Source organism: Macaca thibetana, chromosome 2 (genome assembly GCF_024542745.1).
Source record: "Macaca thibetana thibetana isolate TM-01 chromosome 2, ASM2454274v1, whole genome shotgun sequence".
NCBI lineage: Eukaryota > Metazoa > Chordata > Mammalia > Primates > Cercopithecidae > Macaca > Macaca thibetana.
In genome coordinates, this window is record NC_065579.1 from 11,801,023 (window position 1) to 11,828,359 (window position 27,337).

At 39.6% G+C, this 27,337-nt stretch overlaps 1 protein-coding gene across 1 annotated transcript in view; it reads right to left on the reverse strand.

The window, feature by feature from the left end:
* The window catches only part of STAC (SH3 and cysteine rich domain), a 170,382-nt gene extending 156,478 nt beyond the window's left edge, over nucleotides 1-13,904 (reverse strand). The window contains exon 1 of the mRNA XM_050776672.1: nucleotides 13,493-13,904. Coding sequence (XP_050632629.1) covers nucleotides 13,493-13,603 — 111 coding nt within the window. The 5' untranslated portion in view covers nucleotides 13,604-13,904. The remainder of the gene's footprint in view (nucleotides 1-13,492) is intronic.
* Nucleotides 13,905-27,337: the final 13,433 nt, after the last annotated feature.

Here is a 27,337-nt window from a genome sequence, read left to right on the forward strand (position 1 = left end):
ACCGCACCTGGCTAATTTTTGTATTTTTAGTAGATACAGAGTTTTGCCGTGTTGGCCAGGCTGGTCTCTAACTCCTGACCTCAGGTGATCCACACACCTCAGCCTCCCAAAGTGCTGGGATTACAGGTGTGAGCCACCGTGCTGGGCCTATATCACTTCTTAAATTGTCCACTATGTGCTACCAGATTCTCCCTAATCTGGACTACCATAGCATTCTAACTGGCCTCCTTACTTTTACACTTGCTATGCTGCAGTCCCACTGCATACAGCAGCCACAATAATCTTTGTAAAATGTGAGTAATGTACTGTCCAGATCCTCCTCCTCCCTGGATTTCTCCAGTGGTTTTCTTTCAAACTTGGATAAAAATCTAAATTCCTTAGCATGGACAATGAAGTCCATAAGACCAAGCCAGCACTGTCCACTAGAGCCTGTGCAATCATGAAAATGTTCTCTAATCTTTGGTGTTTAATACAGTAGCCACTAGCCACATGTGCTTACCAAGTGCTTGAAATATGGCTAGTGTTACTGAGAAACTGATTTTTAAATTTCAATTAATTTAAATATAAACTTAACTAACCACATGTGGTTAATGGCTACCATACTGGACAATGAAGATCCAGCCACTGGACTCACCTCTCTGTAGGTGAGTTTAGGTGTCTGTACTCACCTCCTGTTATTTTTCCTGTTGTTTACTCAACAATAAGCACCCAAGATTTCTCGCTGCTCTTCACAAATGCAAGCTTGTTCCACCTCTGGGGCTTTGCTCAGATCTCCCCACCCCCTGGCTTCTCTTCCTTTAGATCTTCACACAACTCATGCCCTTACTCCATTCTCATTTCCGAAACAAAAGTTACTTTTTCACAGAATCCTTTTCTGGTCACTGTCTTAGAGAGTTTGAGCTATTGTAATAAGGATACCACAGACTGGGTGGTTTAAGCAATAAACATTTATTTCTCCCAGCTCTGGAAGCTGGAAGTCTGAGATCAGGGTGCCAGTATGATCAATTTCCTGCTGAGGGCCTTCCTCCTGGTTCACAGATGGCTGCTTTCTTGCTACATGCTCACATGAGGGAGAGCAGAGAGAAGAAGGAAGCTCTCTCTTGCCTGTTTTTATAAGGCCACTAATTACATCATGAAGCTTTCACCATCATAACCTAATTATCTCCCAAAGGCCGACGTCCAAATACTATCATATTGGAGATTAGGGTTTCAATATAAAGTTGGACGGCACACATATTCAGCCCATAGCAGTCAGTCTATGTAAAATAGCTCCCTATGCTACCCTATTCCACAAGTACTATTCTATTTAGCTTTATCACTGCCTGAAATAATTTTTTTTTACCTTGTTTATCATCTGTCTTCTCTACTTTCTCCAGAAGTACAGGTTCAGAGTAGGTGGAAAATGAGCTTTAGGTAGATTGAATTTTCTAGGTGATGCTGGGGATACAGGAGCAAGGGAGTTGAGGGTGTTTGCAAAGAAGTAATTACAATGAAGGAAAAGTAGAATCTAAGAACCTAAAATGGGTGAGGAATACTGAAAGGAGGGTAAATTCACTGATTTAATGGATGTGATGCTCTGGTGTGGCTGAAATACTATTGGAACAGAAAGGCTAAAGAGAATTAGATGGTGGCCATACAGTGGCAAGCTGGAAAGGGAGATTCTAGAGAGGGTGTAACGCTTGTTTGAATGAAGTCTTGGGAATGCTCATGGAAGTGGGTGGCCAATATGGAAGAGGGTAGAAGACAAGATCGTAGGAGGAGAAGAGCTTAAGGACTCAGGAGGTCAGGGTATTTGGAAGAGTCATCTTCAGTGTGTGAAAATCATAAAGGATTATGTACAACAGTAGTGCTGGAGTGAATTAGAGTAGGCCTGGCTCTAGCAGACGAGACCTCCCTGGGGTTGGGAGGTGACTGCTGATGACAGCAGAAAATGGGAGAATCTGCCAGCATAGATTTTAAAGCTGTGAGTTTTAAGGGAAAAGAGACAATAAACAGGAAGCAGCAGTAAGGCTGCCTCCCTGGTCACCAGGCGTGATGAAGGAAAAAACAACCATCACCTGAAAGTTCTGCAGGGGCCAGGCATGGGGCTCATGACTGTAATTCCAGCACTTTGGGAGGCTGAGCTGAGAGCATTGCTTGAGCCTAGGAGTTCAAGACTAGGCTGGGCAACATAGGGAGACCTCATCTCTACCAAATAAATAAATAAATAAATAAATACATAAGTAAATAAATAAGTAAATAAATAAATGAAAATTAGCTGGGCATGATTGTATGTGCCTATAGTCCCAACTACTTGGGAGGCTGAAGTGGGAGGATTGCTTAAGCCTGGGAGGCTGAGGCTGCAGTGAGCCATAACTGTACCACTGCACTCCAGCCTAGGTAGCACAACAAGACCCTGTCTCAAAAAGAGAAAGGAAAGGACTAGATATTAGCATAAGAAGTGAAGGACACATCCGAGAGGAAGTTGAGGATAAAGAGGATTTTGCTAAAAGTGAATTCTAGAGTAGAGTGGAGGGTATTGACCTCTAGGGAGGTTGGACGATGGGCTGGATTAGCAGATGTGCAGATCTGTTCAGAGAGGAAACTGTGAGAGGAAGGCGCCTTGCAGCCTTGTGCTTCTAGTGATTGATATCACTGGGAAAGTAGTGTGATGGGAATCTTTTCCAAGGTCTCCAAGTCACCTTGTTCTGATAAAACAGAGTGTTGGAGGGGAGGGGAGGGAATGTGGGATCTTATCAAGGCATAAAGAACTCTGGTGCTGCTTTTCACTCCCCTGGTATCAGTTTGGAGGGCAAGGGAGCAGTGGCATTCCTGGGAGCCCCAGGGTGTTCTGAGTCTTCCTTCTTTATTCCTTTCTTCAAGTCTGACCTCAATCCTTCATTCTGTGGTCACAGTTGCTTCCAGACCTGAGGAAAACATGCTGACTGAAACTTCAGTTATGAGGGCCTTAGAAACAGGCAACAGGTGCATGTTTCATTTTCAGATAAATGAAGCATGCTCTGGGAGCTGCAAGACATCTTGTCTTCTCTCTACCTGCTGCCAAACAGCCTCCTCCCTGCTCAGGCCACTCCCGTCAGGCTCATCAAGGGCTTCTGGTTTTCTGGCTTGGTGGACTCCGTGGATGATGCTTCTCTATGGAGGAGCTCATCAGAAGAAGAGCACATAAGAAAAAACAAATTAACAACAAAAAGAGCACATAAGAAGAAAAGGGGTGACAGCTGAGTCAAGAATGATAAATTCCATTGAGGGCAGGTTGAATTTAAGATGTGGGCATCAACAGAGACTGTCCAAAGGACAGTAGGATGTATTGGTCTGGCACTCACTAGAGTGATGTCTGGGTTGGATGCAGATTTAGGAGTTTTCAGCTGGTGGATGAAATAAGAAGAAGTAAGATTTAGCCCAGAGAGATTATGAAGGATGAGAAGGGCTGGGGGTGAAAAACAGAATGCTGGGGAAGAACAGCATTTGAAAGATGGGCAGAGGACAGATTGCCAATGGGATCAAAGAGCAACTTCTATAGCAGTAAGAGGAAAACCAAGAATGAGTGAAAGATTGAAAGAGGGAGCAAGGGATCCTTTCTTTTGGTAAAGTGGAGATGTGAACACTCGTGCTTAACGCTTCTGATTTCAAATCCAGATCTAAGGAATCAGTGTTAGACAGAAATAGAGAAGTATAAAAGATGGTACGAACAAGATGGAATCCATGGGAATCCTGCCAGAGAGAGGGAAGATGGGACAAGACTGAAGGAAGGTACCAGTGCTGTCCTCTATAACCCATCTGGAGATGTTATGAAGATTTAAGTAAAATGGATAATTTTCTCGTAAAATACAAGTTAACAAATCTGACTCAAGCCAATTTAGGAAAAAAAGAATGGAATTTAATAATGGAAAATAATATTTCCAAATTTTGTTTTAAGACAGGTAGTAGGTTTAGATATTATTGGCATTTTTAAAAAACATTCAAAGAGAATATTATTTCTGGGTTCTATAAAATGTTACACACATAAAAATACAAAAACAAAACAAAAACATTCATGGACATGTTCCCAATTCATCTTCTGAAACTTGGCATAGCATTAAACATAAAATCTGACCAAGAACACAAAAGTGACAGTTATCGAACAATCTCTCTTATGTATGTGGAGGTAAAAATAATAAAGCATTGGCAATCAAAACTCAGAAGTTTGTTAAAATAAAATCCCCATGGCCAAGTAGGACTTGTTCCAGGATTGTAATAAGAGTTTAATATTAGGATATCTATTAATATAATCCATCAGATAAAGAGGCCAAAGGACAAAAAAAAAAAAAAAAAAAAAAAAAAAAAAAAAAAAAGGAAAAGAAAAAGAAAAAGAAAAATCACATGATTACCTCCATACTTGCCAAAAAGTCATCTGAAACAATTCCACATCTACTCCTGATGGAAATTCTTAGTAAGCTAGGAACATTACCTATCTTTAAAATGAGAAAGACTGCCTTAGTTTAATTGTGAATATGAGTGGGATGTCTGGAATTTGTGTAGAAGGGGATCTTAAGGAATGACTTAGTTGGAAATGGATTTGTCTCTAAGTTGAATTTGCAGGGCACCACATGATTTTTCTCAGGCTGTATAAGTACTTTTGGTGGCTTCTAGAGTGGCTAGTGTTTATAGGACAACTAAGGCCACCTGTCAGCCCAATACTGTACAATATTACATGTATAGTAAAACATTAGTGGCATTTAAAGTTAAGTCATGTGCCAGCCTAGTATCTCTCTAATATTTACCATATTTTTGGAAGTTCTCCAGCAATAAACCCCTGTCCCTACACACTGCACTCCCTTTCCCCCCCTAAATGAAAGAGAATTATAGTTACAGAGGCAAAATTGTTATTTCATATATTATGATAATATGAAAATAATAGCTATCATTTACTTGCTATATGCCGGGCTCTGTGTTAAGCACTTTACATACACTAATTGACTTGAATGGCAATGCTGCAGAGGACATTATTATGTTCACTTTATGGAAAGTACAGTGAATCTCTGGAAAGCGAGGGACAGGAAAGCTTGTTAAGTGGCATCTCAAAGTGGCACAATGGGATTTGAACATGACTGTGTCTGTGCCCATGCTCTGAACCAGTAAGCAACACTGTATTTCTTTATTAATGGATAAGAAATGGAATATAAATGATTTTAGATTATAAAATTAATATAAGAATGAATTTCTTATGTGCCAGCTATCACCAGTCAAAAAATATAAAAATGGTAATTCATAATAGTAAGTCAAGAGTATAAAATACTGTGTACTATGTTCTTAATGTTTGTGTCCCCCTGAAATTCATTTGTTGAAACTTAATCCACCAGTGTGACGGTGTTAAAGGTGAGGCCTTTAGGAGGTGATTAGGACATGAGGGCAGAGCCTACATGAGTCGGGTTAGTGCCCTTATAAAGAGGTCTCATCTCAGAGAACTACCTTGCACCTTCCACCATGGGACAACACAGCTACAGGATTCCATCTATAAACCAGGAAACAGGCCCTCTGCCGATGCCTTGGTCTTGGATTTTCCAGCTTCTAGAACTGTGACAAATACATTTTTGTTGTTTATAAACCCAGTTTATGACATTTTGTTTTAGCAGCCTGAATGGACCGAGATACTTGGAAAATAGCTAACAAAGAATTTGGGCAAGAAATATTTGAAGGCAATTCCAAGCATTTATGAGAGGCATAAAAGACAGGTGTTTCAATAACTAGAGATATACTATGATTTTGGATAAGAAATCTCATTATTGTAAAGATTTCACTGAAATAATATCAGGAGTTTCATGAAATAATATCAGGAGTAATTTGAAATTACTTTCAAAATATTGTTTTCATAATTTGGTAGAAAATGAAAAGTTGAGTGCAGATAAATATAAAACTTCCAAGAGGGTACTTGTATTATTAATTATCAAACTCTATTACTAAGCTACAATAATTAAAACACGTAATAGTCATGCAAGAGAACAGTATAGTAATAAGTGCAAAAATAAAGTTACAAAACACTAGAATATGACAGATAACTCTAAAAGAGAATCTACTACATATTACCACTTATTACATAATAAACATAAAATTTCAAATCAGTGAAAAAAGAATACATTATTCAACAAATGGTTTTAGAAATATCGATTCATCATTTGGAAAAAATAGATTTATTCATACTACATAATGATATAAATTCCAGATGGATGAAAATGATAAAAGCAAAAAGTACATATTGAGGATCTAGAGAAAGATACAGGTTATTTTATTTTTCTGTTCTCAAGGTTGGAAGTACTTTCTAAATATAATTGAAAAGAATAAAACACAGCTAAGTAAATTTGAGACATTTAAAACCATAAAAAAAGAAACTTCTACATTGAAAATGTAATAAAATTGAAAAACAGATTTCAATCCGGGAAAATGTTAGCAATGTATATGAAAGGTTGATTTTAATATTTATAAAAAATTTTTTAAAAACCAATAAGAAATGAATAAACAGTATTAAAATGGACAAGGACATGAACAGATAATTCACATACCAAAAAGACAAGTAAAAAAAAAAGCATGAAAAATAACCCTTTCAATGAATAAATGTAAGTAAAACAATAATAAAATTCAATAATTCTGCGTCATTCAAATTTGCTGGTTAAAAATCTTTAATACTACAATCCGACAACAAAAACCAAACAATCTAATTTTAAAATGGACGAAGGCCTTGACTAGATATTTTTCCAAAGAAGATATGCAAATGACCTATAAGCACATAAAAACATGCTCTACATCACTAAACATGAGATACCATCTTGTACCCATCAGGATCAACAAAACCCAGAGAATAACAAGTGTTGGTGAGGATGTGGAGAAACTGGAATCCTTGTGCATTACTCGTCAGAATCCAAAACTGTGTGACCACTCTGGAAAATAGGATGGCAATTTCTCAAAAAATTAAACATAGAATCACCAGATGATCCAGCAACTGCACTTCTGGTTATATACCCATAAGAAATGAAAGCGGGGACTCCAACAAGTATTTGCACACCCACTTCACAGCAGCATTATTCAGAGTAGCCAAAAGGTAGAAGCAGCCCAAGTATTCACTGATGTATCAGTGGCTAAACACAATGTAGTATATACATACAATGGAATATTATTCTGCCTTAAAAAAGAAGGGAATTCTGATACATGCCACAACGTAGATGAGCTGTGAAGACATTATGTTAAGTGAAATAATCACAAAAGGACAAATATATGATTTCTCTTATATGGTAAACCCAGAATAGTCAAATTCATATAGACAAAAAGCAAAATGGTGGTTGCCAGAGACTGGTGAAAAAGGGGGATGGAGAATTAGTAATTAGTGTTGAATGGGTACAGAGTTACAGTTGGAGATGATAAAGATGCTCTGGAGATGAATAGTGGTTATGGCTGCACAACAATGTGAAGGTACTTAATGCTGTAGAATTGTACACTTAAATATGGTTAAAATGGTAAACTGTATGTTATGCATATTTTACCACAGTCAAGAAAAACCTAGGTTGGTGTTGATGTCTGCATGGAGTGGGATCTAAGAAAGAAGGAAAAAATGAACTAGAAACAAAATTCTTACCAACTCAGGTTGATGAAAAAGAAATCTTAGTTTAGACTTCAGGTGGACAAAAATGAATAAGTACACAAAATATTCATCTTGGAATTCCTAGTCATGGATCTGCCCTCGCATAGATGTGAGGCTTGAATTTAGACAACAAAAGTTGGTTTGGTAAACCCCAAACTGAAAAAGTAACAAAATTTGGTTCCTGCCAATGATGTCCTAGGGGACTTGACAAAAGCAAGTACTTTGGAGTAAGAACATGCCCATTCTCTCCACATGGATTTATAGATTCAATGCAGTTCCATTCAGAATCCCAGCAGGCGTTTTTGTGCAAATTGATCAGGTGATTCCAAAGCACACGTGGAAATGCAAGGAGTCAAAAATAACCCAAATCTGTTTTGCAAAAGAAGAGCAAAGTTCCAGGGCTTATGCTACGAGATATCAAGACCTTTTAAATAAAATCATTACATTTAAGACAGTGCTGTACTGGTAGAAAGATAGACAAAGAGGCCAATGGGCAGAATAGAAACTTCCACATATACAGTCAAATTATTTATGGATACCAAAAGTGGTACAGTCAAAATGAATCTTGACCCCTACCTCACACCATACCAAAAAAAGCAATTCCAAATGAATTGTAAATCCACCTGTGAAAGGTATATAATAATAACAATTCTAGAAAATAATAATAGGAGAATATCTATATGACTTTGGAATAGGCCAAGATTTTATAAGCACTACACAAAAAAGCACAACCATATGAGAGAAAATGTAAAAATTAGACTACATTAAATTAGGAATTTCTGTGAAGAAGAAAAAAGGTAAGCCTTTTTTTTTCAGTGTAGAAGAGAATATCTGCAATACATTTTTCTCTCAACTTTCTCATATCCAGAATATGAGAAGAACGCCTACAAATTAGTAAGAAACAAATAACCTAATAGAAAAATGGGCAAAAGACTTGAACAACTACACAAGAAAATATCAAATGCCAATAAACATATAAAAACTACTAAGCTCATCAGTCATTGGGGAAATACAAGTGAAAACCACACTGCAATATCATTAATTGTGTATTAGATGGCCAAAATAAGAAAGACAATATGAAACGATGGTAGCACAAAGAGTGGATTGAAGTCTTATACATTGCTGGCAGGAATATGAATTGGTACAGCCATTTTGAAAAATATGTTAAAGCTGAACATGTGGATACCCTCTAACCCAGAAATGCCACTTCTAGGTATACACCCAATAGAAGAGCTTCATATGTGCCACAAGGAATATATAAGGAATGTTCATAGCAGTATGGCTTACGGCAGCCCGAAACAAGAAACAATCCAAATGTCCATCATCAGTACAGTAGGTAAATAAATTGTGTTCCATTCATACAATGGAATGTTATATGGTAATTATTTAAGAGTATGGGAAGACGTATAACACTAGGTGGAAGAAAAAGCAAAATTTGCATGTATGCATACACTATTCTAATTCTGTTTTCAGTGGGATCTGCATAGAAAATACTGATGCTTGAGATCTCTCTCAGAGATTTCAACTTAGTGGTTCTAGCCTATGGACTGGGTTCCTTTGGTGATTCAATGCAAAGCCAAGGTCTTGTTTTCTTTCATCTTCTTCCCTGAGTAGAAGTTAAATTCCTTATTAATAATAGCTTCACAAATATGTATGAGATATGCTGGCCACAAAGCAGGCACTCAATAAATAATTGCTGATAGATGGACATAGAAACCTTTCTGGGAGATTCAGGCCATGTCTTCATGGTTAGAGATTTCTTTTTCACAGGTTGGATTGTGGTACAGGTTCAGAAAGAACCCTCCAGGAATGAGGGTCACTTTGGTCCATGGCTCCACTAGGGCACTGGGTGGCTTATATCACCATTTCAAAATCTAAGTCACGTGCTGGTGAGTCTATGGCTTATCTTCTTAGGGATGTAAAATAGCTGAAGTGAAGTCTCACTGTAGTCAGTTAGCATAACTAAAAGCCCAAAGAGGTCAACTCAGTTACATTACAGTAATGTCAGCTGTGGTTATTGAAATTATTCCAATGATGACATTTGGGGTGGCTGGTGGTAGCAGTCATCTGATTTGAAATAAATAGAGAAAATAAATAATGGTTTAGGTTTGTGTATGCTTACAATAAACATATTAGGTGTATTACGTATTCTTAGGCCTTACAAAAACCACACCAATTAGGTATTAGTAGCCCCATCAGCATCTAATGAGGGGGATGAGGAAGCTGAGGCTTTGAGGTGATAGGCAGGTTCACAGAGGTGTCAAGCTCAAAGCCTATAATTCCTCAATATCATCAAAATGTTACCTTGTGTCATATAAGTGATGACAAAGAGATTTATACCAAACCTTCACATTAGACACTAGCAAGCTTTCTATGTTGTCAATAAGTCAGTAGCAGAAAAGATGTTCATTGAAATAAGCGATAATGGGACTTGAAATTTTTGTTTATATTCAATGGTCTTTGTCAAGCCCTTAGAAAATAATTAGGCTGTGATCTTTCTGAAATAATTAGTGGGAAGATAGAGGGGTATGATATATCAGTGGCTTTCAAACTTACTCAACTCAACTAATTTCATAAAGAAGAAAACCCACAATTACATTAAACTATATTATGACTTATGCTTACAGGAATTTGCTCCTAGGAAACTGTACTGGGATACCAATGGGGATGGACTGGGGATCGTACAATGAAATCAGAACCCCAAGATGGGGTTCATAGATAAGGGTATTGCCAGTAACTATCTGTGTGATCTCAAGCAAGTCATTGCCCCTCTTTGGGCCTCAATTTCCTCAAGAAAAAGAGAAAGGACATTAAAATAACCTTTGAAGCTATAGACCCTTCGTGAAGCTATGAATTCTTTCCCTAGATGATGCACATAAGCATGTACACGAACAACTTTGAACGCTGGTTCAGATTATTCACAGATTTTCCAAAGACTATTTGTGAGCTTCCAAAGAACATAGTGGCTCTTAGTTTAAAACACCTGAAATATGTGCTAATTGGGATTATAGTCATATTTATAAAAATAACCCTCACCTTTGAGAGATGCAACCTGATAGCATATTTACGGGTGACATTATTTCATGTCTGGAATTTGCTTTAAAATGATCCAGTGTGTGTGTGGTGGTGGGGGTGGTAGTGGTGGTAATACATAAAACAATACTGTCCATGAATTGATTGTGAAGCCACATGATTAGGTCCATGACAGTTCTTTATACTGTTTTCTCTACTTTTGTGTATATTAAAATTTTCCATAATAAAATCAATTTTCACAATGAAAATGATCTAACCTTTCTTGGCTTCCACTTCCCTATCCATAAAATAGAAATATTAACAGAATCTTCTATTGTGAAGATTAAGGTTGTACCTGACTTACAGTAAACATTCAGTAGATGCTCACTATTGTTCTCTCAACTATGTAAATATATAAACAGATTTAAAAAGACATAAGATATAGATCAAAATATTATTAGTAGATGCTTCTGTATGGTAAACCAAGAGCTGATTTATTTTTCTTTTCATCATGTATGTCTGGACTGTTCAAATATCTACAAAGAGTATTTGTTACTCTTATAATAAGACAAAAAAACCTAAATCTTTTAAAAAAGTAATTTTCAAAGTCTTCCTTGAGAGAGTTTAATGCCCAAAGGGGCCTGAACCATGTTTGTCCCACAAGATATTTTACAAACAAGACGACTTCATGGAAGAGTAAGATGGAATTCTTATTACCATCTTGTTCACATTTTCCTCACCAAGCTCTCATGCTCTGGGTCAAAGATGCTCGTAAACGCCAGTAAGCTTTAAGCTAAGTCTTCCTAGAATAGAATGAATTGAGCCTTCCTCTTCTCCAGTTGCATGCCATCTTACTGCCTTACCTTACCACAACCATACTAGCAGTTTAGCCTTTTTTTTTTTTAAGGGACATGCATCTCTTTGAGAATATTATGAATGCTATGCCAAGAAAAATTCACATTTAGGCATACGATATTGCATTCTATTTCCTAGGGTTCATGGACCCCCATAGTTCATCTCCACTAATTAAGTTTTCTGAGGCCATGACATCAAATTTAGGAATGTAGAAACACATATCCGGTGTATAGAACACTTTGAGAAAAACTAATTTGTACAAAACTGTAAGCCAGATAAATTGGTGGATAATTATGGGCATTACATATGTGGTTTTTGCTCTGCCAAATAATTTCCATTAGGACATCTATAAATAGCAAATCCATATAATGCATTTGAACCATACCACTGTTTGCCCAAATGCTAAGCCCTTTCCAGAACACACCTACTGCAGAGCAACAGGCCAATTCAAAAAGTTCAATACTAGTTTTACTCTTGAGTTTAGCTACATTCATTTACAGAATTCTAGCTTTCCTCTAAAATGGCCACTAACCTATATCACTTTGGGGACTGATGTTCAATGGGAGGCAATGATACCCAGAAACTTTTTGACTAAGGAGAGGTAGTGCATGTGTATGGGTTATCAGATTGCTTTGGAATGGATCATTTGAGATGAGATGGAGTCCATTTCTTTATTTCAGGAAGGAAAAGGATAAACATGATTGAGTCCTTACAGTATACCAGGTGGACATTAGAGCATCTCATGTACTCCTCACAATGACTCTGGAAGCTGGGGGCTTTTTCCCTAGTTTCCAACTGAGTTTTAAAAAAGTTGACACATATACCCCAGGTCTGGCAGCCAGTAATTAACAGAAAAAAAATAAAAATAAATAAGAGGCAAAGCTTTCGGGCTTAGATTACTATCATTGCTGGTTAACTTCAGGGGGCTGGGAAATGTACAGTGCCTAGGATCACACCAAATCCAGACAGCCACTCAGGCTGTGATTTTCATCCTCCTGATTGTATCAATGGCTTCCAGGGATGCGTGTGAAGGGAGACAGGATCGCACTTTTCCTTGCCCCATCTGGCCTGTCCCTATCCTACAAACTGGCAACCCCTTTCCTTTGCTGGTATACACGGACTGCCTCACATTCCCCAAATGCCTGGGGATCGCACAATGAAATCAGAATAAAGAGCCAGGAACTCTACATTTAAAAGAATCCACGTAACTACAAACTCCATCTTAGGATTTCCACCACCAGCTGAGTTGCCATTTGGCATTGCACTGCCAGCAGCCACATTTTACTCTATCCTCCTCCAAGATTTTCAAACATGTGCCTGGCACCCACGAGAGTTTCAGAGGAAGTGTAACAGTGACAGGAGAAGTGCTGCGGGTTTGGTTTTGTGTATACGTGTTAGTGTAACTTTCATAAAAGCAAGTGTAAGTTCTTAGAGTATTAACTTTCACAAGAGGAACATCAACTTTCAGACAAACGCAGGCAAACCCTTTTTCTTTTTCTTTCTTTTTCTTTTCTAGTGAGTGGTATCTGAAGGTAGGGGTGATCCCTGTTATGCAAAAGGTCTCTGAGACCCTTGGGATACATACATGCCTTTCTGGCCCAGTACTCAAGCTTTTCTGGAAGAGTATCCCTCGGCTGTCTCCATCCCTCAGGCTTCAAAAGCCACCTACTACCCACCTACACGTGCTTTGGACACAAGCAGGTTCAAAGCACAAAGCAACCAAGCCACCACCCCTCAAGAAATCGATCTCCGAACCCGGAGTCACCATGAATTGCGCGTGTGGATGTGTGGGCGAGAAGGCTGGGTCCACAGGGATGTGGTCCAGCATCGTGAGCAGCGGGTCCTACCGGACGTTCAAATCTCAGCGGGTCCTGCTGGACGTTCAAGTCCTCCAGCCCTGGGCGAACTAGCAAGTTTCAGACCCCCACGCCCGTGCTAGATCGGAGGAGAGACAAAGCTGGACCGCGAGGAGAGGAGAGTGAGTTTGTGTTCTCTTGGGGCAAGTGTGCTCGGTACCTTGGATTCCTGGCTGCTGGTGGATGCAGGAGAGGGCGGTTGCTCGGCGCCCGCCGCCTCCTTGGGCAGCCCGTCCACGTCGTCCTCGCGGGGGCAGCTCGGAGGGATCATCGTGGCCGCGCGGGAACGGTGTTGGGCTCCCGGAGGAACAGCGAGGCTGCTGTCCTCCTGCGCGCCCTGCCCGCCGCGCGCCAGGCTGCTCAGCTCCGGGTCCCGGGGACTCCCATCCTCGCCGAGGCGCCGACGTGCCCTCCTCCAGCCTCGCCCCCTCTCCCGCCCGGCCCTGCCCACCTCCCCGGCACTTCCGCCGGCGTGGAGGAGAGTGCGCCCTGCCCCACCCCGCCCCGCCGCGCCCGCGGCCACCTCGCCGGCGACCTCGCAGTCGTGACTGCCACTCGGCAGCGGGCGAGCGGGCTTCAGCTCGCCCACAGGAGGAGGAAGGAGGCGGGGAGGCAGCTCCGGGGCGGGGCTGCGCGGTCAACGCCTGGAGTAGTGAGGGCAGGCAGGGGGCAGCGCCCTGGAGAGGGCTGGGGGAAGGCTGGGCGCGCGCCGGCACAGAGTGCGGGTGATTCTGTAGAGGGGATGCTGAAAATTCAGACCCAAACCCCAAAGAATAGAAAATCTTTGATTTTCTATTTTGATTTCTGGAATGATATAGCCAGAAAGGACCGCTTGCAACAACTCCCTCATTCCTCACCCGAACGAATAGTGACTGAGAGAGACAGTGACTTAGCTAAGCTATTTATAGGGTTCAGTGACAGAGAGCAGGGATCGGAGTGGGGGTCCCCTGACTCACGGGCACAGCGCTTCCTCCATTCAGCTTTGATCTAAAGCAGAGAGATAATGCGGTGTGTCTATGGACACCTGTTCCTCGTTTGTTATGCACTTACTGTGCTAAACCCTTTCTTTTTACCTTATTTAATCCTCCCAGCTACTCTATGCGTCTAGGGATGATCACTTCCATTTTATAGATGAGGAAATCGAGGCTGTAGGAAGGCTGAGTAATTTGCTTTAAGTCACTAAACTATAATTGGCGAAACTGGAATTTGAACACATTTTGGCTTCAAAATCCATGCATTTCCGACTGTGGAGCCTCAAATCTAGGCTAGGTCTTGGCTGAAGAGCAATTGGATGTTGCAGTTTAGCAAGAGTTGAGGACTGTTCACACAGGGGCAAACCAACCTGCCTTGCTTAATCTTTTGGAAACATATGGATAGCCCCATTGAAAAAAGATACAGAGGGTCCAGTTTCTTTTGAAGACAACCTCAGTGTGCGGGGAAAGGAAATACATCTAGATATTTAAAAGCCTCTTTTTCCCCATTAATACAAAATACCCTCAACTTTTTAAAAGAAAATTGCAAACTTCTGTTCAGATTTTTAAAATTAGCTGTAGACGTTTGCAAGAGCAGCTTCATGGATGTGCAACCTGTGCAGTCACACAGGGCCCCGCACGGATGCTGCCATCTTGAAATTCGTTAAAAATATTTAATGAGACCACATTTTCATTTTGTACTTGACCCTACAAATTATGTGTCTGGTCCTGCATGCATTCCCTAGTTCATGTCTTTTAGAATGAACTGACTCTTACTCTTTCCATCCCAGATGCCAATTGAAAGCTACTGTTCTAAGTGTCAACCTCTTATTCAGCATTGAGCTTTCAAAATGCTCTAAATTTTCTGGTGAACCTCAGTACTGGGCCAGATTGGCCAGCTAAAATGGCTTCAGTTTTTTCCGTCTCACAACGCAATTCCTGATTGTTCGATAGAGACAAAATTCTAGTAGCCAAAGTCACAAACGCAATGACAGGAGCAGCCATATCAACACATTTTTATCAAGCATCTATTCTGTATCAGAATTGTGCCATAAAACTAATGATACAGCAGAGAGAAAACATAGATTAACTCTGTTTTCCTGGAATTTAAGTCTAGCAGGAGAGACAGTGATTAATTAAATCACACACACAGTAAAACAAAACAAAACAAAACAAAACAAAACAAACAAATAGAAAACTATGATAAGGGAAAGTACAAGACTTTGATGAGGGTGTACAAATGAAGCCTGAGCTAGCATGGGGACAGACGAGGGTTTTCTTAGGAAACAAAACTCCCAGGGTCTACTGGTAATTCCAGTCTTGGTGAGCAAGCATATCATGGCTTATAACAATAAATTTTTCATCTTCGGGTTTTCTTTTTTTAAGAATCGAAGATGTCACCCTTCCTTTTAGTAAGTACTTAGATCAAGTTAGCAACAGTATTAGCCAATAGTATACGTTTAAATGTTGTCCCCTGAAGGAAATTTAGAGAAGCTAGTACGTCCCTCCTTTCCACACCACCCTGATTCCTGCAACAGAAATCCTTAGTCTGATAAATAATACCTACCATAGGAATTAGCCAAGCTGTCCCAAACTAAATCAAGCCTTTGTTTATGTGTTTGTTTCAAATTATTTTCCATCCCATCTTTTGTTATCTAGCTAACTTATCTTATTCTTCAAGTCACATATCTAAGTATTTACTAGTCTCGACATCTCCTTTCTTGACCCATTTATCTGATTTAGATTCCCAAATCAATGCCATGTTCCCATGACTTCCTTTCCTAAGTAACCAATGACAAGGTTGCCTGCTCTTCTGTTGGGCTATGATCTCCGCTAGGGCAGGGACAATGCCACGTTCATCTTGTTTCTCCAGCTCCTGGTATAATGCTTGTTAACAAGGTGGTCAAAAGAGGCTACCCTGGTAGCCCCCGAGCTCTAGAAATGGTCTAGGCATTAGTTACTACACATGTCCTCCACACACTGAATGGAGAAAGACTGATTTCTTCTGTAAAACAATGGGATTTGTCAGTGATTTCAGTTGGTAGATGGTAGACCGGCAAAGTGATCCTCAGAGGGCCCCTCATGAAGTATTGATATCCCTGAGCAGAAGTGTACATTTTCCTGGCTATGTGTGAGATACTCCCTCTGTCACCCAGGAATGCTTAGGTGAGACCTCACAGAAGACTGGAAATTCTGCATTAGAAGCTTTATGACATTTTAGCTATGGTTGTCAAGATTTCTCATTTCAACTGCAGTCTGGTAAAGCCTGAGGAGAAAAGGTTGTGAATAATTATTCTAAGTCTCGAGTCTGTAGCAGGACTTTGTGATTTTTTTAGATTCCCTTTATGGTCTATTTCACTTTGGTTTCTGGGTAAATATCAAGCCAGCAGAAGTGTGAGGTGTACAGAAATTCATCTGCACAAACTTGAACTGGAAGCTCCCATTCCTGGTTCATTTACTTGTTCATTAATTTGTAAAGAGGGCAAACGCCTCCTCCTGATTGCATCCAAGGGCCTTTTACAGTAAACACCGTTAAGCAGAAGACTGTGTAATCCTGCCAACCTTCTGTCATTTCTTTGTTCTGAGTTTGTATAAAGACACTGGATTTCATCCTATGGACCTTGGCTTCTTCTAGAGCCATTTGGTAAAAAGATCCTAGTAAGACTTCTTAAATAGAACAGGCATATTTATGAAGGGTACAGAAAAGAACGATAAGAAAAAAGAAGAGGGAAGATAAGAGAATCTCAAGGAAGGGATGGCTCTCCATGCCTGATGCATCAGAGTCATGATGGATACACAATATAACACAGTATATGAGAAAGGCATAGGTTGCTGATAACAATAATAGCTAACATGTATTGGGTTTCTAATACATCATAGACATTGTTTATTTGTTCTTTAATTTAATCCCTATGAAACCTTAGCAAGATAAAGAAAATCAGCCTAGGTTCTACAGTTTAGGAAGGACTCAGTTATATCCTGCTCCTGGGCCAAGTTTTGGCCACTCTGGTTTGCTGTCACTTAGATAACAGCAGAACCCGGATGTCCTGAAAAGGCAACAGGCCTTAAAGTTTAGGAGCAATGCAAATTGAGAGCCACAGGCATAATAGAAGGCACAGGGCAAGTTCCCAAATAATGAAGAGTTGCCCATTCCATTCTTCTGTGTTAAAAGTAAATAACGAGCAGATCTACACTTTGGAGATGACAGCCAAGAAGTCTAGACAAATGTAAGCATGAGGCATCCACTGTTTTTTTGTTTTTGTTTTTGTTTTGAGATGGAGTCTCACTCTGTCGCCCAGGCTGGGGTGCAGCGGCATGATCTCGGCTCACTGCAACCTCCACTTCCCAGGTTCAAGCGATTCTCCTACCTCAGCCTCCTGAGTAGCTGGGACTACAGGTGTGTGCCACCATGACTAGCTAATTTTGGTATTTTTAGTAGAGACAGAACTTCACCATGTTGGCCAGGATGGTCTCCATCTCTTGACCTCATGATCCGCCTGCCTTGGTCTCCCAAAGTGCTGAGATTACATGCATGAGCCACCAGGCCTGGCCGGCATCCACTATTAGCATCACTTGTCACCCTCTAGATCCAGCTTGATGATCTGCCTTCAAGCTTAGAGAAACAAATGCTTTGCCCAAAGTCTTACCACTGACACTACCACCACCACCACCACCTCTTACTTTGAACAGCTGCTAATGCTAGGCTTCATTATGGTCTCATAGCAACTCATGATTGGTTTCTTCTCAGAGTCGAAGCTAATAATTTAATTTGGAGACTCATTTTTGTGAGGGCAAATTAGATACAGCTTAAGCATCCTTAACTTGTTTCTAAGCACCAATTGGTAATAATAACAACAATAATAGTTGATTGCATTGTAAAGCACTGTTTGTCTGCATTAGAGTTATGTCCACTGGAGGTTCCCAGAAAAAGGTAAGGTAACAAGGCCCAATCCTCATATAGCTGCTTACCTTCTGGCTTAAGACTATCTCTCTTCTTTAAAATGTATGGCTGCTTCTAACTGGTTATAGTCTCTATGAGAAAGAGGATGGCTTGAATCTTTATTCTGTATTTAGTGGAAAGGCCAGGAACCTAGAATCCAAACATCCCAGCTCTTCCACTTAAAAGCAGTGAGATCTTAGACAATTGATTTAATCTCTCTCAGCTTCGATTTCCTTAAGTCTCAAATGGGATAATGATCCCTACTTTGTAGAGTTTCTGTAAGAATGAATGCCTAATCAAAATAGGATCTGATATTATTATCATCATCATTATCAATATTATCCATATGATTTTGGGCAAATGTATTTGATTTGAGTTGGATTTACTGTTTATTATAGTCAAATACATATACAATATCAAAATTAGATGTATTCTACATTGCTAAAACTGGTAATAGCTTTTGTTTAGAATTTAGAAGCAGCAAATATCTAAAATTTCTTGGAAATGCATATAAAGTAAATTCATCCTGTACATTTTGGTTCTTTGACCAGTAATTAACATTTAGCTTTATGTTTTCTTATTCTATGAGTTTAGGGTAATAGCTTAGGAGGTGTATGACCCAGCCTACTCTGGTCTTACTGCTCCTCAAAAATGCCTGGTCTCTCACCAAGTTTTATTGCTTGAGTTCCCTGTATCTGAGGGATCCCTACCATTCCCTATGACCAGCTCTCCTCATGTTGTGGACCTCAGTGCCCACCATCTGAAAGCATCGTTTCTTTCTTTTCTTATTTGGTGTCATCTAGAATGTAAGCTTAATGAGGTCAAAGGCCTCATCTTTACTCTTCACCATATATCCCTGCTGCCTAGTTGCTCATATAATAAGTGAATATTTGTTAAATTAATGAATTGACAAATGACAAAATGTCAGTGTTGTAGAGGAGCTTGTAGGTCTAATAAAAAACCATTTTGTAGAGGGTAAAATCAAAACATAAATAGATTAAGTACTTGCCCAAAGTCAATTAATATGTGACACAATGAACTCATGTCAGTTTACTGCTCACCAATCCCATTGGTCATTGTTTTATTCAGCTTTGAAATATTTGACCAAACTACTAGTTGCACAACTTTCTTTTCCAAGTTTTCAAATTAATTTTGATATTTTGCATAATATCTCTAAATATTCTTTTGCAAATAGCTTTATCATTAGTCAAGCAGTATTCAAGAATACTGAAGAAATTTAAAATCTTCTAAAATTCCACCACCGATCGGTAATAACTATTAGCATTTTGGTAAACCTCCTCCTAGACGTGCATGCGTATATGGGTACATTTTACATTTATATTTATTTGTATTTACATAAAATGATCTCAGGACATTAAGCATTTTTGTAACATCCTTTCCCTTTAGTAATATATCATAGAGATAGTTCTGTGTCAATAAATATAAGTATACATCATCCTTTTCTAATGACTCTGTGTTTTCCTCTGAATAGATGCACAGTAATTTATTTATGAGGGATCATTTATGCTTTTTTCTAGGAACTGTTAGAGAGCAATTAGAAACTCATTGTCCCTTTCTAAATAGCAACTTGGCAAGGTAAATACTATTAGACCCATTCTGTAGATGAGGTCATCAGAAGCCAGAGAGGGTTTATGACTTCCCTAATGGGATATGGTAAGTGCAGAGTGGTGAGTCTGGCCCACGTCTTCAGACTGTAAACCTCAGGCTTCTCACAGTACCTAAGCAAACAGTAAAACTCAGTGTGATCACTGTTGTGTAAGAAGTCTGCACAACATGATTTGAGAGCATGTGCAGTGGAAGGATAAGGTTCACCAAATGGAAAGGATGCTGGAGAAGGTTCCAGTGTGTTGAAGGGTGACTGTGATTTTTCTGGAAGGATAAGGAGAAGCAAAGAATCTTGAGCAAAATGCACTGTGTCAGTACAAACATGGAGGTGTGCATGTGCAGGCTTTGTTCAGTTTTGGTTCCACAGTTTTTTTTTTTTTTTTTTTTTTCCTTTGGGAGTAACATTTACTGATCATATGGGCAATGCCTGAAAAAAGGGAACGATTAGAGCCAGAAAAATGCTTTGAATAATAGTTTTAAGTACTTTTACAAATGGCCCTTGAGGAAACTTGGATCTCAGTCAGCCGGGGAAGAATGCTACTGTTTTAACTAGTAATAGAGGGAGGGGAAAAAAAGCATCATAGGGATTGCTGGGGGGTTAAATGGGTCACAGAGTAAAAAGGAGCCAAAATTCAGAGCTCTGAGAGACACACATAGAATCTCCATTCCGGGAAACCAGACACAGAGAACTCTGGTTCTTTTTGATACAGAAGCCCGTTCTGTATATGGGGCCCTAAAATTTAAACACACATATAGCTTGCACATTTACAACCTCTAAAGGATTATGAATATCCCATTTAATCATTATGTATCTTAAATGAAGTTCCTAAAAGTGAGCAGTAGAATTGACTTTCAAAACAAAGAACAGAATTCCAGCAAAAATGGATAATAGCTGATGCTGTTTATCCATAATGCTTTGCATTTACTTTGAAATACGTTCCAAAAGTTTGTAGAGCGATGCTGGCAGCAAATGAATCTCAAAAATTCTTTCTACTATATTTTTCAGGATAGGGGTTATATGACTACTTTGTCTTTCTGCCTCCTATAACCCTCTATGTTTCTCCAATTGCTCCCTTGGCAGCCATGAACCATCCATCAGGCACTTGACAATTGGCCTGGAAAAGATGACTCAAGCCTTAAGCCTTAAATGCCAAGTTTCTTTCCTCCATAGCTGAGGCAGACTTACCCATAAAGCCTGGACTTAAGAAACATACCTATGTTTAATCTACCTTTGTTCTTGCAGAACTGGCCAAAAAAATGGAGATTTTTATTTCTTCAAACAATAATAAGAGTTAACAATAGTGTATAATGATCGCTTACCAGTTAGAAGGTACAGTGGGAGATAGTATGAATGCAGATGTTATCCAGGCAGACCTTCCGAGGAGGTTTTACTGCATCTTGGTCCTGTTTATTCCTAAAATGTAAGCTGCCAAAATGCCAAAGTCTACCAAGCAAATGGCTCAGTATTCTAAGGAAGCCCAACCTGGATATGAACTCCGTATTGCACAGAATCACTGAGTTCCCTAGAATGCAATTACAGTGCTAATGGATGAAATGAGATAAATACCCATATTTTAAACAAAAAATATGCCCTATTTTTTCCATTCACTTTTCCTCAACCCACTTATGTAGTGAGTCACCATGTCCTGTTGTTTCTACCTCTTGTGTAGTCATAGGGTCAAGTAGTTAGTATTCAGCTTAAGATATTCGAGATTGTTATTAAATAAGGTGTAGATGTCTAATGAATGAAGTCCTTGTTTTTTTCACCAATTTATTCATCAAAAGTTGCCAAGGGCTGCTGCATACTAGGTGCTTTATTAGTTCTAGGAATATAGACAAATACATGCAGATTCCCTGACCCAAAGGAAAATTCAGCTTCACTAGAAAGGCAGAATTTAGGACAAATAATAACCACAGGTAGGCTGGGCGCAGTGGTTCATGCCTGTAACCCTAGCACTTTGGGAGGCCAAGGCGGGTGGATCATCTGAGGTCAGGAGTTTGAGACCAGCCTGGCCAACATGATGAAACCCTGTCTCTACTAAAAATAAAAAAAAAAAATTAGCTGGGCATGATGGTATGTGCTTGTAATCCCAGCTACCCAGGAGGCTGAGGCAGGAGAATCGCTGGAATCTGGGAGGTACAGGCTGCAGTGAGCTGAGACCATACCACTGCAATTCAGCGTGGGTGATAGAGGGAGACTCCATCTCAAAATCATCATCATCATCATCATCATCATCATCATCATCATCATCATCATCACAGGTATGAAGAGACAGCTGTGGGAATCCGGAAAAGAAAGGGCTAATTGAACTGAGGGGTCCAGGGAGGATTTACCAAAGAAAAAAGTTAATAGTGAAAGTTAATGGCAGTTTTTCATAAGGAGAAGAGGTAGGTCATCCTGGCATCTTCAGACTGGTATATATCCAGCTTATGTTTTCTTGTGGTATGCTGTGTTGGCTATTTATTTATATTTATTATTATTATGTTGGAGATATTGAAAGGACACAGAATTGAGTTATTCATTGCACTATCAAAATCAGTCCTTGCAATCCCATTTCTCCTTGTAACTTATTTAATTAGCTGTTCCAAATTTACTCTAATCCTTACTCAAAATCCCCTTCCTTCAAATGATACTCACTATAATGTTTTAAAAACGTATATCGTAGACATGCATGCATATTTTAAAAATATGTGGAGTTAAAAGTGTTTTAAATTGCATTCAACATATTGCACTGTGGCATAGTTCCACTTTCTATTTTTTATTTTTTTTGAGCCTGCTCTGTTACCCAGGCTGGAGTGCAATGGTGTGATTTTGGCTCACTGCAACCTCTGCTTCCCAGATTCAAGTGATTCTCCTGCCTCAGTCTCCTGAGTAACTGAGATTATAAGCACCCGCCATCATGCCTGGCTAATTTTTGTATTTTTAGTAGAGACGAGGTTTCACCATGTTGATCAGTCTGATCTTGAACTCCTGACCTTAGGTGATCTGCCCGCCTTGGCCTCCCAAAGTACTGGGATTACAGGTGTAAGCCACTGAGCCTAGCCCATATTTCCTCTTTCAGAAAACATAGTTTGATTTTTAAAACTACATTAAAAGTAAACTGTGCAAGAGTATCTAAAAATCATTGAGTACCCATGAGGTTGAATGTTTTCTCTTTCATTGTTGTATAGAATTCTATTGTTTGGATCTGCCATGATTTCTTACATCCACTGTGTGTTGATGAATGGCTGAATTGTTTCTATTTTCAGCTTATCATGAATAGTGCTGCTATGAACATTCTTGTATATGACTTTTGATGCTAACATGTAAGTGTGAATTAAGGATTCCAGTTGTTTTCTTCGACACTTATACAGTCATTATTTTTAATTTATCACTGTGACTTTATTTGCATTTTGCTGATGATTAATGAAGTTTAACGCTTTGTCATGTGGTTATCAGTCATTCAGTTACTCTCATAAACATAAAGTTAAAAAAGTCAACAGAGAAGAGCGCATATTGTATTATATAATATATATAATGTTCAAAAATATCCCCACTAATCCCTAGCATTAGATGTGATGACAATGATTATCTTTGGGGAAGAGAGAGAGATAATTTATAACTGGAAAGAAACACTATAGCTTTCTGGGGTGCTAGTAAACTACTATCACTTCACTTTTGGTGCTGGTAATTCATTTGTGAGCTTTTCTGCAGATATATCTCAATAAAACCTAAACATTTACCTAAAAATTTGATAAGATGTAGATAACCCAAATAAAAGTGAGTAGACCCCTGCTTGTTAGTAGAAGGGGTAGACATATTTTTCCCTAGCTCTTTAGTTGTCTAAGGACAATTAAAATCCCTGGATGTTATGTATAAAACTGACCTAACAAGACTCTAAAAGGCAGACTGAAGAAAGCGGAGAGAAGAATGCACTCACATGTGCTTTCAGGACCCAAGGGATGACACATCGGTGAGTTCCCTGGATTTTCTTTTTGCCTTATATATCCCGGACTTGGAGATGAAGAAGCTTGCAACCCAGAAATGCCAGTGGGAACAGACAAAAAAAGCACTAGCAAAAGCCTGCTCTCTTTAGCCAATGGACCAAAAAAGGGAGCAGCAAGCAAGACTGAAACTTACAGACAACAATTGCTCTGTTCCAGCCAAACACGCAGAAAACACCATGGTTCTACACCGACCCATCCCAGTACAGGCTACATGGGGAACCCAGATTTTCACACTCATTAGGGTATAAAGAGGTGCCTCAAAAAAAGTAGAGAATCAGGACTTTAATCCCCACCAGCTTATCATAAGGCCCACCCATACTGTCAGTGGAGACCAATGAGGAGTGAGACTTTCATCTTTACCCAACAGTAAGAGAGACCATCCTCCCCTAGTGGATCTGGACTTCAGCCTCCACCTGGCTGTAACAAGGTGGTGCCTGCCCCACTTCTCTGCAAGAGCAGTGTCAGAGAAAGCCAGCTAAAAGTAAAGACTCAGAGTCTTGTGACATAATACAAAATAGTCCATGTTTCAGTAAAAGTACTCATTATTTAAAGAAACTGGAAGATAGCAAATGGAATGAAAAAAAAAAAGCACTCAATGGATACCAACAGAAATGACAGAGTTGTTAGAATTACCCGACAAAGCTTTTTAGCCAGATGTGGTGGCTCATGCCTATAATCCGAGCTACTTGGGAGGCTGAGACAGGAGAATTGCTTGTACCTGGGAGGTGGAGGTTGCAGTGAACTAAGATCGAGCCATTGCACTCCAGCCTGGGCAACAAGAGCAAAACTCCATCTCAAAAAAACAAACCAACAAACCAACAAACAGAAAACGAATTACCTGACAAAGCTTTTAAAGCAGCATGATAAAAATGCTTCAGTCACCAATTACAAACATTCTTAAAACAAATGAATAAACAGAAAACCTCAGTATAGAAATAGTAAGTCTCAGAAAACAGATAGAAGACATAAAGAAGAACCAAATAGAAATTTTAGAGCTGCGTTCTGTAGTGGGCAAGTCTGTGCGAAACTACCTTCAAAGGCCAAGGAAGCTGAGAGGTCCAAGAAGTCTGACAAATCCAGTTTCTCAGAAAGAAACTTTCATCAGGAACTTCTGAACAGAAGCCATTGTCTCAGGCTGCGGCCAGATGACATGGTGGACCCCTGCACCACTAACCCCCAGACCAAGGTCTTATATACCATAGGAAAGGCATATGTAGGACAATTAAAGTTGACACCCCCAGAGGAAGGCAAGAGTGCTATATCAACCTGCCTAAGGACAACATTTACAATAACAGTAGATAAAGGAGAAATCTTAGAGGCACTCCTGCAACAGGGGTTAATCAGAAGTCAACGTGGCAGATTGGCATCCAAAATGGAGTTTATGTTCCACACTCCATTTCCCTCATCCGGCTCTTACAATCTCATGCACCCTCCTCTTCCACAATGGTCCCAGAGCCTTTAGGGAGAATGCTTGATATTGTACAGCATTTAATGTGGTGCATTGGCAATGGAAGACAGATTGGGCCCTGTGGGATTCTAAATGAGGAAGATTCATAGGCTTTGTTGAATCATCTTCTAATCTTTGGAATACCATGATTTTGGTTTTCTCAGAAGAAGAAAAACAAGATAAATAACATTAACATGCACACAAGGATTACCAGAAAAAAAAAAAAAGAGCGTGAAGAAAAATAAAACTTGGTTCTTAATTTAGATAATTGTTGGAGCCAGGAAATAATTCAGGATTCAGTTCAAATTGTGGGCAAATAATAACAAGTCAAAAACAATGATTAGGGCTAGAAACAAATGAAGGATTTACTATAGTTTTCTTCTGAATAATTTCTTTCCCCAATTGCTCCATTTCTAGCAAGGATAAATCATATGTTGACCAAAAAAGTCACAAATTTATTGATTTAGAAAGGAAGACTTTCTTTTTAAAAGAGGCCACCACAATGTGCAGGTGGGAAGTGAAGCCTGCAGCTGAAATTGAAAAGCAAATGCTTCAAGTGGGGGCAGAGGGAATAAGAATTTATGTTGAGCAGGGTGGCCAAGTATAACATATTCAACAGGTTATAGGAGGTATGAATATTCATGAAGGAGTGACATGGGCATGCATAATAGGCTAACATGTATGCAACATGCATCCCATGTTCACCTTGGGGTGGAGACTCTACATTTAAGTGTATTACAGTTAGGCCCTTTACATCAAAATGTGAAGCAGAGAACGTGAAGCCCCTTTGTGACAGCCTCTGTAGACTAGCCAGGGCCACTTGGTGGTCCTCCGTCTCTTATTGGGAAGGAATGCTGGTCATTTGTTGCACTGAAACCACAAAAAGGGAGGGGCAGCATAAGGCAATTAGTTGATATCAGCAGTGGACCCAACCTTTTAGGGCTGCTTTCTGTTTACCCCTTAGGGGGAAAAATATTAAGGGAGATTAGTGAGGAAAGGGGTGTATGATAAGGTGTGTGTGACCTCCCTTCCCATCATGGCCGGGAACTTAGTTTTTTTTTCTTTTCTTTTTTCTTTTTTTTTTGAGACGGAGGGTTTTGCTCTGTTGCCTGGGCTGGAGTGCAGTAGTGCAATCTCGGCTCACTGCAACCTCCACCTCCCAGGTTCAAGTGATTCTCCTGTCTCAGCTTCCTGAGTAGCTGGGATTACAGACACACATAACCATGCCTGGCTAGTTTTTTTGTATTTTTAGTAGAGATGGATTTCACCATGTTGGCCAGGCTGGTCTCAAACTCCTGACCTCAAGTAATCCACCCACCTTGGCCTCCCAAAGTGCTGGCATTACAGGTGTGAGCCACCGTGCCCGGCCAGACACTTAGTTTTTTATGATTTCTTTGTTGTTCCCTTGGCCAAGAAGGGGTTTGTTCAGTTGGTTGGGGGGACTTAACAATTTTGTTTTTATTTCTCACATAGTAGGACCAATTTATTTGAAAAATAAATATTAGTCTCATTATATTTGGCCTGATCATTTGTATAAAGTGCAGCAAAAATAGTAGCTGGCCATATTGACACTTTTAAAGATGCCTTTGCTAGAAATTTTTTATAAGGAATCTCAGATTAGATTTTACAAGCCTTGATTCTAACCAAGTCAATGATTGTCCATCAGACTGTGCCTGTAATACCTGTATGAATGGTTGAATTCCTTTCCTCTAAAGGTCCCAAAATAACGTGAGGTTCCTGAGACTATCAGAAAGTCACATTCTTTTCTTACCACAGGTCACAAGGTGCAAGACCAGTCTTTCCAAGGGGCTTTTTATTGGCTCTATAAAGTCAACTTCAGTTCCTCAAAGCAGTCTAGTCATATCAAAAAATATGGCACTCCAGTCAAGGCCTTTGTAAAATAACCAGTGTCTCTAATTGTGTCCTTTTATGAAAGAAAACAGCTTCTTACTGAAATTATGTAAATAAATTATATTACCATGACAGAAGAATACTCATGAATAGTTTCCAAATTTTGCAGAACTGAGGTTGAGA